This window comes from Nannospalax galili, unplaced genomic scaffold, assembly GCF_000622305.1.
Source record: "Nannospalax galili isolate Female #2095 unplaced genomic scaffold, S.galili_v1.0 scaffold1104, whole genome shotgun sequence".
Lineage (NCBI taxonomy): Eukaryota > Metazoa > Chordata > Mammalia > Rodentia > Spalacidae > Nannospalax > Nannospalax galili.
Window position 1 is genome coordinate 267829 of NW_008350769.1, and position 12746 is coordinate 280574.

The 12746-nt window shown below is 42.7% G+C and overlaps 1 protein-coding gene across 3 annotated transcripts in view; it reads left to right on the plus strand.

Annotated features, from left to right (window-relative positions):
* Positions 1-12746, plus strand: part of Bcl2l13 (BCL2 like 13) — a 67260-nt gene that overhangs the window by 10080 nt on the left and 44434 nt on the right. For all 3 annotated transcript variants that reach the window (XM_008847908.3, XM_029570833.1, XM_017801893.2), the window contains exon 2: positions 1027-1197. In XM_008847908.3, coding sequence (XP_008846130.1) covers positions 1077-1197 — 121 coding nt within the window. In that variant the 5' untranslated portion in view covers positions 1027-1076. The remainder of the gene's footprint in view (positions 1-1026; positions 1198-12746) is intronic.

Here is a 12746-nt window from a genome sequence, read left to right on the forward strand (position 1 = left end):
GAGGAAGGCTGTCTACCTGATGTCTTTATATCCATGCTCAGATGCCAAGGAGCTCAGAAAGTAACTGACTGTGACTAGTAATAATCAGATATATAGAGATTAGAAACGTATGTGCAAACATCTTAGCGTCAATTGCATTAAAAGTGAATTTTATGTATGAAACTGTATTTTAATAATGAAATAAGATCTTTTTTAAAGGTTAAAACCTCATTTAATTTTATGTCTTAAAGGGTTTATACTGAGTACAATATTATATAACTATTAATTCAACTGTAAACCTAAAAATTTACAGACAATCTTGAAACAGATGCATCTTAGCTCTGGAAATTGTTATTGAATATGTCAATGCTGTTGTCATGAAATGCTTCTTCTAATTATATGGCTATTAAATAAATAATTTAAAAAAAATCACACCAAATAAATAAATCACATGTACAGTTGCCCCTCACATTCCTCTGGCTCAGACTAGCTCTGAAGCACATTAAGCTGTAAAAAGACTGGAAGATGGTATCACTATGCCGATGGCCTAGCTCAGATGTTTAGAAGACTTGCTTATTAAAAGAAATGAGAGAACAGATACTGTGATGAGAGTGTGGGGCTATTGCCAATGTAATTACCACACGAGTGATAAAGTAGAAAAGCTAGGAGAGGCCAGCAAGATGGCTTGGTGGTGAAGGTGCTTGCCCTACAAGCTTGGCAGCCTGAGTTCAATTCCCAGAACCCATGTAAAGGAGGCAGTATAGAATGGATTCTACACAGTTGTCCTCTGACCACCACATGCATGCCCTGGCACATGTGTCCACCCCCATGAACTGTCAAAATAAACAGAAAGGGAAAAAAAAATAAGAAGGAAAAGGAAAATTAAGTTACTGTTTGTATAACAGTTAAATAATTCCATTTTAAAAGATTACTGGAAAGAAAAGTCTTGAGTCATTCACTTGGTAGTTAGGTAAATAATTGGAATCAGTGGGAAAATTACTGGCCTGTAATAAACTTTAAACTGAAAGAAACTTTTTATGTTTTCAGGTTTCAAACATCTTTAAATAGATCCCTTGGGATTTCTGCCAGCCAATTCAATGGCGTCCTCTACTACTGTGCCTCTAGGATTTCACTATGAAACAAAGTATGTTGTCCTCAGCTACCTGGGACTCCTCTCTCAGGAGAAGCTGCAAGAGCAACCCAGTCCCTCACCCCAAGGTACTGTCTTTGGCTCATAATAAGGTCTTGATTTGCAGCTAAGTAATTTATATATGTATTTGTATCTAAGCAATTTATATGTGTAAGATCAAGTACTATTAATATGTTTATGGAGAATAATCACTCCCATCCCACTCCCATTCCATTCCCAGTCCCACCTTGCTTTGGAAGGTTTTTTTGTTTTGTTTTGTTTTTTTAATATTTTATTTGTTATTTCTATTTTACGTGTATGAGTGTATTGCCTCCATGTATGTGAGTGCACCTGTATCGTGCAGTGCCGCAGAGGTCAGAAGAGGGCTTTGGGTTCCCCTGGAACTGGAGTTAAGGACGGTTTGTAGCGGCCATGTGGGTGCTGGGAATTGAACCTGAGTCCTCTGAGCCATCTCTCCAGCCCCTTGTTTGATTTTTCACATTTATTTTGTGTGTGTGTGTGTGGGTGAACTTAGGTTATCAGGTTTTCTGGCAAGCACCTTTACCTGCTGAGCCATCTCAGCTACAGACAGGATCTTGCCATGTCCTGAAACTTGTTATGTAGACCAGGCTGGCCTTTTATTTGTGTCAGTCCTGCTTCTGCTTTCTAGTGCCAGGACTGTAGAGATGTGCCACCATATCTGGCCTGCCCATTTATTTATTTATTTATTTATTTATTTTTATTTTATTTTTTTATTATTATTTTTATTTTTTTATGTGTATGAGTGTATTGCCTGCATGTATGTGAGTGCACCTGTGCTGTGCAATGCTTCAGAGGTCAGAAGAGGGCTTCAGATTCCCCTGGAACTGGAGTTAAGGATAGTGCGTGGCTGCCATGTGGGTGCTGGGAATCGAACCCAGGTTCTCTGCAAGAGCAGTCAGCACTCTTAACCACTGAGCCGTTTCTCCAGCCCCTTATTTATTTTTTAATTTACTGTGTGTCTGCGTGCGTGTATGTGTGTAGGCATGTTTGTGTGATGGTCAGAGGATAGCTGTTTTGCAAGTTCTCTCCTTCTACTTTTTGTTTGGTTGTTGTTGTTTTTGTTTTTTGAGACAGGGTATTCCTCTAGCCCCAGCTGGCCTGGAACTAGATAAGTAGACCAGGCTGGCCTTGAACTCACAGAAACCCACCAGCCTCTGCCTCCTGCATGCTATGATTAAAGGCCTGTGCCACCATACCCACCTGTCTTCTATTTTGTTTTCTGAGGCAAGGTCTTGTTACTTCTGTGCTGAGTTGCATGTGTAACCTTCTGGCTAATTCTACTGTGTGCCTCTTATTTGGCCATAAGGGTGCGGGGCTGGGATTACAGACACAAGTCACTTCATCCTGCTTTTTTTTTTTATGGGGTTCTGGGGATTGAACTCAGCTCCTCAGGTTTGGGAGGGAAGTGTGTTTATCTGCTCATTCATCTCACTAGGCCCCGACTTTTAATGGTTTTGAGAGTTTGATGCTTGAAATTATTGCCATTGATACAGGTAAAAATGTGTTACATAGCGTGGTGGCTCATGCCTTTGATCCCAGCATTGGAGAGGCAGAGGCAGGTGGATCTCTGTGAGATGGTGGCCAGCCTGGTCTACATAGTGAGTTCCAGGTCAGCTGGGGCTACAGGGAGACGCTGTCTCAAAAAGACCAAAAAAAAAAAGTATTACATAAATATCAATAAACAGAACTTGTTCTCTTTAGAGATTTCACACTTGATATGACATGATTAGAATGACATAATGATTTTTAAATGTACATATAATTGAAGTATTTTATTATTTTATTGTTCTATTTTTCTTTTTCTTTTGGTCTTTTTGAGACAGGGTTTCCCTGTAGCTCCAGCTGTCCTGGAACTCACTATGTAGACCAGGCTGGCCTTGAACTCACAGAGAATACCTGCCTCTGTGCTAGGATCAAAGGTGTGAGCCACCATGCCTGGCTGTTTTTTTTGAGACTGTCTCATAGCCCAGGCTGCCCTTGAGCTTACTGTAGCCAAGGCTAGCTATGATCTCATTTTCCCACCACAGCCTGCTGAATATAGGGAGTATAGGTATGAGCCACCATGTCTGGCTTTTTTTTTTTTTTTAAAGACTAATTTTTATTTATGTGTACATGTCTGTGTATGTGTGCCACACGTGTGCTGGTCCCTTCCAAGGTCAGAAGAGGGTATCGAATCTCCTGGAGCTGGAGTTACTGTTATGAGCCACCTGCTGTGGGTACTGGTAACCAAACTCAGATTCTTTGCACAAGCAGCACTCAACAGCCCCTTTTTTGTTTTTTGTTTTGTTTTATTTTTGGAGACAGAGTCTCATGTAGCTCAGGCTGGTCTTGCATGGTGGCATACACCTACCATTCCAGTGCTTGGGAGGCAGAGGTTAAAAGGATCAGGAGTTGAAGGCCATCTTTGGCTACATAGAGAGTTTATGGCTAACCTGGGCTACATGAGACCCTATCTCAAAAAAACAAAAAACAAGGAGAAGGTTCAGTAGGTAAAGGTGTTTGCCACTAAGACCGACAACCTGAATTTGATCCCTGGAACCCACCTGGTAGAAGGAGTGACTTGTGTATGCTCACACACATACACAAAATGGACCAATAGATAAGACCTTTTAACTGACTATTTCAGTAATATGAATTTATATAACAATTTAAGAGTCTACAGAGTGTAGGTCCTTGGACAGGACTCCCGTATTGAGGTCCATCCACCCAGGGCTCAGGGACCATTGCAGAAGAGGGGGTGGAAAGATTATAAGAGCCAGGGAGGAGGTCCATGACCATATGGAAATGGCCCTACAGGCACCTGGGGCCCTTCTTATACAAACCTACAGCAATGGTGTCAGCATGCACAAGACCCATGCAAACTTAGGCAGACAAAAACCCAGCACAGAACTGTGGAAATGAACAGGAAGCCACAATCTTTTTTTTTTTTTTTTTAGTATTTTTTTTATTATTTTTATTTTATGTGTATGTATAGGTGAGCATGCGCTGGGCTCTCAGGGTCCCAGCGCGAACTCCTGGGCAGTGAAAGCTCCTCCGCTACTGAGGTCTACTCAGTCGATCCCATCCCTATTTCACCCGTATACCTTCCTCAGGATGTGAGGTCCACTGGCCACTTGGACCACACGGGAAGCGTACGAGGAACGGCGAAAGCCAGGGTGTCCGTGAGTCGGTGACGGAGGAATAGCGCCCCCCCCCCGGGGAGACTGGATCACAGGATTTAGTGTTACAGCTCAAGAGTGATCCAGCTCCAACTTTATTGGAGTAAAACTAGGACTATTTATAGTGTAGAGACAGTAGAAGAAGTCTTAGCTGATAGGTACTTTTAGGATGCCTCATTTACATAGGTCGGTGGGCTTCTATCAGGCTATCAGACAACGCCTTATTAAAACCTGGTAGCTCCTGTGCCGGAGGGCATGTATTTGTGGCGAGCACTTTAAGAGAAGAGTCAGGGAGGATGCCAGGAAGGCACTCTGCTATGAAAGGAATCTGCAGCACATGGTTTCCGAGCTCGTGAGCTATCCGGACGTGAAGAGACTTCTACTTTGCATAACAGAGGACCCCAACATGTATGAGTGTATTGCCTGCATGTATGTGAGTGCACCCGTGTCCTGCAATGCCACAGAAGTCAGAAGAGGGCATCGGATTCCTCTGGAACTGGAGTTAAGGATGGTTCGTAGCCGTCATGTGGGTGCTGATAATGGAACCCGGGTCCTCTGCAAGAGCAGTCAGTGCTCTTTACTACTGAGCCATCTCTCTTAATCAAAGAATTATTGGCAGCTGATTACTGCTGGGTAAGGAAGAGCTGAATTTGAAGGGAGAGACTGTAGATAGGCTGACTAAACTCCGGTGGATGAACTGCACTGAGGGCCATCTGAGGACACTAGCTTTACATAATAGGCCTTAACACAAATGACAGAATGTATGAACTCCAGCGGGGCGTGGGGCGGTATATGGGTGGGTGCCGAAGGGGGAAGGGGGTATAAAGATGATTTTCTGTATGAAACAAAAATTCAATAAAAAATATATAACAAATTCATATTTATGAGAGACTCAGTGTATTTTTTAAAATTTGTTTTTATTGAGCTCTTAGTGTATTTTAAAAAATATTTTATTGTTTTATTTTATGTGTTTGAGTGTATTGCCTGCATGTGTGTTGGTGCACCCATGCCGTGTAGTGCCCACAGAGGTCAAAAGAGTGTCAGATTCCTCTGGAACTGGAGTTAAAGATGATTGTTAGCTGCCACTGCCATGTGGGTGCTAGGAATAGAACCTGGGCCCTCTGCAAGAGCAACCAGTGCTCTTAAGTGCTGAGCCAGCTCTCCAACCCCTCTCAGTGTATTTTTAGCACAATTCTTCATTTTATGAAGTTGTATGTACCAATCTTTTTAAATAATATTGTATGTATTTGAATGTGTTGCCTGCTTGTATGTAAGTGCACCCAAGTTCAAAGCCCTTGGAGGTAAGAAGAGGGCATTCATTGGATCCCCTGGAACTGGCGTTCTGTACAGTTGTCAGCCATCACATAGGTGCTGGGATCTGAATCCAGGTCCTCTATGAGAGCAGCCAGTGCTCTTAAATCGCTTTGCCATCTCTCCAGCACTCCCCAATCATTATCTTAAAAAAATTTAGATTTATTTTTATTACTTATAATTATGTGCATATGTGGAGGGGGAGGCTATGTGAACATGAGGACAGGTGCCCTTGGAGTTCAGAAGAGGGTGTCAGATCCCTTGCAACTGGAGGTACAGGTGGTTGTGAGCCATAGAACATTGGTGCTGGGAATTGAATTTGGGTCCTCTACAAGAGCAGTACCTGCTCTTAACCAATGAGCTATCGTGCCCATTTTTAGAATATTTTTATTACATTTATTTATTTTTGGAGACAGGGTCTCACTATGAAGCCCTGGTATGGCCTGGAACTCACTATGTAGACCAGGCTGGCCTCGACCTCACAGAGATCCTCCTACCTGTGCCTCCTAAGTGCTGGGATTAAAGACATGTGCCACCACACCCAGAGTGTTTATTTTGTGTGTATGTGTATTGCTACAACTTACTATGGGTGTGTGTGTGTGTGTGTGTGTAGGTCAAAGAACAACTTCTCAGAACTGGTTTGCTGCTTCTACTATATAGGTCCAGAGAATTGAACTCAGGTTATCAGGCTTGGGGACAAGTGTCTTTACCCACTGATCCATCTTTCCGTCCAGCTAACTGGTTTTGGTTTCATTGATTTTTCTGTGTTAATTTCCTGTTTTCAGTTTAATAATTTCTACTGTCTTTATGTATGTTTGCTTCTACTTTTTTTTTTTTTTTTGTTTTTTTTTTTTTTTTTTTTTTTTGGTTGTTATTTTCTTTCTTTTTCCTTTTTCCTGTTTTCCTAAAGTAGAAGCCTGGGGTGATTAGTTTTATATTTTTGTGGTTGTTTTTGAAACAATATTTCATGTAGCTGAGGCTGATCTCTAACTTGGTGTGTGACTAAAGCTGGCCTTGAACTCCTAACCCTCTACCTTGGCTTCCCACTCCTAGAATTACAAGCACGCACTACCATGTCTGGCTTGTGTTTTTTATTTTATGTGTATTGCCTGCATGTATGTAAGTGCACCTGTGTCGTGCAATGCCCGAGGAGGACAGAAGAGAGCTTTGGATCCCTTGGAACTGGAGTTATGGACAGTTGTTAGCTGCCATGTGGGTTCTGGGATTCGAACCTGGGTCTTCTGTAAGAACAGCAAGTGTTCTTAACCACTGAGCCATCTCTTCAGCCCATGTTTTTATTTTCATTTAGATCAAAATAGTTTTTTATTTTTCTTCAGGTTTTTCTCTTTGACCTATGTGTTACGTAGAAGTATGCTAATTAATCTCCAAGTCTTTGGGGATTTTATTTTCATTAGTCTCTTTATTACTGATTCCTAGTTTAATTCCATTGTGGTCTGATTAAATTCAACATGATTTAATTAACACAAGATCAGTAAATGATTTTCCTTGTTTGGCTAACAACTGAACCACCGTGAAACTTAGGTTTGTGATCCTCTTCTTTTTTCTTTTTTTCTTTTTTCGGAGGTGAGGACCGAAACCAGGGCCTTGCGCTTGTGCTCTACCACTGAGCTAAATCCCCAACCCCTCAGTTTTTATTTTTGAAGTAATAACTGCTGTAACGAAATGGTCAGTTTTAAATATTCTGATTTTTCCTATCATTGATTTCCTATAACTTGGGACTTAAAAAAAATTATTTTTATTTTTTATGTGTATGAGTGTTTTGCCTGCATGTAAGTGTACTCATATGTGCAATGCCCACAGAGGCCAGAAGAGGGCATTGGATCCCCTGGAACTGGAATTTGGGATGGTTAGCTACCATGTGGGTGCTAGGGACTGAACCTGTAAGAGCAGCTGGTGCTCTTAACCACTGAGCCTGGATATGTAGACCAGGCTGGCATCCAACTCACAGAGATCCACCTGCCTCTGCCTCCTGAATGCCAGGACTAAAGATGTACACCATCATCCCTAGTCTAGGTAGGACTTTTTTTTTTTTTTTTGTCTTTTTGAGACAGGGTTTCCCTGTAGCTCCAGCTCTCCTGGAACTCACTGTGTAGACCAGGCTGGCCTCAAACTCACAAAGATCCACATGCCTCTGCCTCCCAAGTGCTGGCATTAAAGGTGTGCGCCACCACGCCTGGTGATAGGACTATTTTGATGAGTGGTTTTTTTTTTATCTTTTTGAGACAGGGTTTTCCTGTAGCCCTAGCTGGCCTGGAACTTGCTGTGTAGACCAGGCTGGCCTCGAACTCAGAGATCCCCCTGCCTCTGTGGGACAGAAGGCATGTGCTATCATGCCTGGCTTGATATAGCCTGGTGCTACTTATTTTTCTGTTCTTTCAGCATAGTAAATACCATACTTTGCCTTTTAGTCCGGTAACAGATTATCTATACTGCTGTGCCTTAAAGCTAGGACATTTAGTCCATTTTTTTCCCTCTTTTCCTGTTTGACATATTGACTTGTATAGGTGAAATAAAGGAAAAGTTGTGATCTATTAGTTGGCATGGTAGCTGAATGCTCCATAGTTATACTTGTCACTGCAGTTTATGGTAAGCAGCAGCATGAAGCCAACAATGCAGATGCTGTCTGCATTACAGCTATTGTCTTGCTGTCCTAAAACAGCCCTAGACTGCACATGAGTGGCTGTGTTCCAGTCAAATTTTATTTGGGGGGCTGGGCGTGGTGGCTCACGCTTTTAGTCCCGGCACTTCGGGGGCAAAGGCAGGCAGATCTTTGTGAGTTCAAGGCCAGCCTGGTCTAAGTAGTGAGTTTAGGTCGCAGCTGGGACTACAGGGAGGCTGTCTCCAAAAGACAAAAAAAAAAAAAAAAAAAAAATTTTTTATTTGGGGCCCTGAATTTCCTGTTTTTTTTTTTTTTCTTTCTCTCTTCTTTTTGGCAGTACTGAGACTGAACCCAGGGTAACTATACTGAACTATACTCCCAGCCCATTCTATTATTTTTTTGTCTTTTTGTTTGTTTGTGAGTTCTAGGCAAGCTGGGGCTACAGGGAGACCTTGTCTCAAAAAGACCAAAAAAAAAAAAAGAAAAAATTCTTACTTAAAAAGACAGTCTGGCTCAGTGTTCCCCCTGAACTCCAACCTGGAGGAGGCTCCACTGAAATGAATTGCTCTTTGAACTCCCTCTGCTCTCTCCCCTGCTTTCTCCATGCCTGACACTGGTCTCTATTTTCTGCTGGTGAGTTTTTTGGGTTCTCTGGAAGCTTTTGCTTTGTTTTATGCATCTGTTGACGTTTTTAGAGAACCCCAGTATTGGGGTTCCCCACACTCCAGGTTTAGGTCAGACCCTATGATCTTAAGCCAAGTCTAAGGACTCTTATTGTCACTGTTTGTTTACTGTTTGTGACATTTGTCACACCTCTGGAAGGGAGATAAAAGAGTTGTGAACCCTTGTTTCTCTTTTTACCAGATTCAACCACCAAACCTCATAATGGGTCTCAAAGTTCTTACAGACTTGGATACTTCAGTGGCAAGTGGTTAGAGATTTCCTCTGCCAGAGCCCTTTTCTATCTTAAAAACTGCCTTCCTCTCTGCCACTCACAGGCCGCTTTCCAAATTCTGTTACTGAAATGCAGTTCCAAAAAGCCTTTCTTTCTGGCTAGCTGACTGTGTGAGCTAACAGGCTGCCTGGTGCACCTCTTTCCTAGGTAAGCTCCCAGCAATCAGTTCCTGCTTCTCCAGGATGATACTGGGGGTTTCTTTCTTTGACTTCTCTATTCTGACACATGTGGTGGCTCATGACTCCTGCAAAACTGCTTCCCACTGCACCTCCCTCCCTGGCCCCACTCTCACTCTCTGTGTGGCCATTCTCCTTCCTGTGGGCATGCAGCCTATACCTGCCTGTAAGTCTACAAGTCATAGGAGCCAACCGTTGCTTCTCCCATCAAAAACCCACCACACACCTGTAGTTCCTCCCTTCCAGGTCAAAGCAAGTACCAAATTCTTAACCTCCCCAAATGTAATTTACTCTCAGATGGTCCTGTGACAGTCTGACTGCATCTCTCTAGGTCCCCTTGATCTCCCTGTAATGTCTGAAAGTCAGCAAGAATGAAGAGACATCTTCCACACCCCGATTTCAGCTAGAAACAGCCAGAGTGACTCATCCATATAGTTTTAAAAATTTTTGTTTATGTGTATGTGTGTGTGCCTGCTTGCCTGTATGTGTACCATGTACATGCAGGTGCCCAAGGAGGCCAGAAGATGCACTGAGTCCCTAAAACTGGATTTACAGACTTTTGTAAACTGCTGTGTAGGTTCTGGGAATTGAACCTAGGTCCTCTGCAAGAGTAACAAGAGCTCTTAGTTGCTAAGCTATCTCTTCAGTCCCATGCCCATCTCTTAAATAATTTTAGGGTCTCAACTAGTGGGCCTGAATTCTCCTCAGAGTCCCAACCATGCTGCTGTGTATCTGTCCCTCTGTGGCATTAATAACTTTTAATACATTTCTTGCCTAAAAAGACCAAAAAAGGAGAAAAGAAGAATGTGAATAGCAGGCAGGTGCAGTAGTGCCTTCCTGTCATCCCAGTACCAAAAGACAGAGATAGGAGGATGGCCACAAGCTGAGAGCCATTCTGGTCTGTGTTGGGAATGTCAGACCAGCCAGTTCTACATACAAAGTGAGACCCCATTTCAATAAACCTAAATATTTATTTAGGTTTATTTATTTAGATTTCTAAAACCCTTCTTAGGGACTGCACTGCAGAGACACTGAGTGGGCGATCGTGGCCCAGTGGGTCTGGTGTGCTGATTCCTGAGGTAACAGTCAAAGGAACTCTACACTTCTCATTTTTATGTAAGTTTGTTACATGTCTGCACAAAACAGCGCTGTTTTTTTTTTTTTTTTTTATTAAGCCCAAATCTGTCTCTTTTTCAGTCTTTAGTCGTGTTTGTTTTCCTTATTATTAAAACTTTTTTTTCAGGGAGGGGGGCAGGTATGGTGGCGTAGGCATTTGATCCTAGCACTTGGGAAGCAGAGGTAGGTGAATCTTTTTATGAATTCAAGGTCAGCCTGATCTATATAGTGGAATCCTGTCTTAAAAACAACAAAAACAGATGCGCATTTTGGCAATGGGGAATGTAGTTTTTTGTCTTTGAGACAGGGTCTCCCTGTAGCCCCAGCTGACATGGAACTCACTATGTAGAGCAGGCTGGCCTTGAACTCACAGAGATCTGCCTCCCAAGTGCTGGGATTAAAGGTGTGCGTCACCACACCTGGCCAGGACTCCTCCTCACCATCAACTGTTGGTGGGATGCTGTTGTTAATGTTGAAAGTGATGCTGATCCTTTCCTACCAACTTCCTGCTCTAATTTAGCTTGTCTCCATCTTTTCACTCCCAGCCAGCCATTAGCCCTCTTGAGAAGGGACTTACGCTCCTGCATTTTCTTTTCTTCTTTAATTTCATCAGTCAGGAATCCAACGAAAGGTTTGTCTCCTATGTTGTGCAGTGCACCACAGCTGGTAGCGGGAGGTGCCAAGGGCTGCAGGAAGGTAAGAGAGCTGCCATGACCCGAGGTATGTGCCGAGGAACACCAGAAGGGTCAGGTGCACGGGTGGTGGCCACTGTAGCACTTGGAGAATAGGACAGATGCCTTGCATGCAGGCTTCCCACAGTGGAGTTTCTGTGTTCCTCCTGTGTTTATTCCCTTTTGGAGGAGGCAGTGGACTAGGAGAGAGTAGAAATACCAGAAAGCACCACCATGAATAGCTGTTGTTATTTTGAGACAGGGTCTCCATGTAGCCTCAGCTTGCCTGGAACTCTCTGTGTCAACCAGGCTGGCCTCTATCTCACCGAGATCCCCCGGCCTCTGTCTCCTTTGTGCTGGGATTAAAGGTGTGCACCCCCACACTTGGCAGGAGTAGCTGTTTTTGATTTTTTTTTTTTTTTGACCTGGTTTCTTGCTTCCTGGCCCAATAAGTTACCATATGGGTTGTCTTTCTATTTAATGAATAATTGAAACCTTTTGTTCAGTAAATACATTTAAAAAGATATTTTATTTTATTTTGTGTGTGTGTGTGTATGTGTGTGTGTCTGTGCATGAGTGTGTACATGTCCGTGCAGGTACCTGAGGAAGTCAGAGGCCCTTGGAGCTGGAGTTAGAGATGGTTGTGAGTCACCCAGTGTGGGTGTTGGGGACTGAACTCAGGTCCTCTGCAAGAATATCATGTGCTTGTAACCACTGAGCCATCTCTCCAGCCCCTCAGTAAATATTTTTAATTTTATTGTAGTTGGGTGGGCTGTCCAGACATTTGCCAAGACTAATTGCATAGCTACTTATTAAACCAAAGATTGTGGAGCTTCACCCTCCTGTCTACAGAAACAGGTATTCCATGCTGTCATTTAGGAATCTGTATTTTAATATATGCTACAGGTAATTTTTATTTATTTATTATTTTGGTGCTGGAGATAGAATTCAAAACCTCACACATACCACTGAACTACACTCCTAACCCCTATAGGTAATTTTAATGTGCCCCAGTTTGGAGGGCTATAGATTTAGAATGTATCTTTTTCTGCAAGATTAAACCTATTCAGCCAGCCAAAATGCGTTACTCTGAGATTCAGTTTGAAAGCTCTGGACAAATTCAGAGCTGGAATATGCTGATTGCTGACTCACTTGACTCTTCATTTGAATTGAGGTGGGTGGAATTTGGTATGCTAATGTCTGTTTATCTTTGAAATATTTCCCCCTGGATTTATGAAGCAGGATTTATGCTGCGTTGGCCCTACTGTATAGCCCTCTGCTTTAGAAAGTCTGGGTGGAGAGAATTAATTATATGAAAATCACTAAATCTGTCTGTCATTGGTTAGCTAAATAAATAGCCTTTTGTATCCTAACAGCAGTAGCCTTTTTCTGGTTTAGGTTTTCCACATCATTTATTATCGAATATGACAACTTGTCCTGTGTAATCAGCATTGTATCAGTCTCATGAGAATGGGCACTCCCCTAATCAGCTGCTCTTCTTTAATCTGGTCGGGTGTGAGGCATATGGTAACCAAGACATTATCATTTACTATGTGGGATGGTGGTGGTGGTATTAGGGGCTCTCTGTG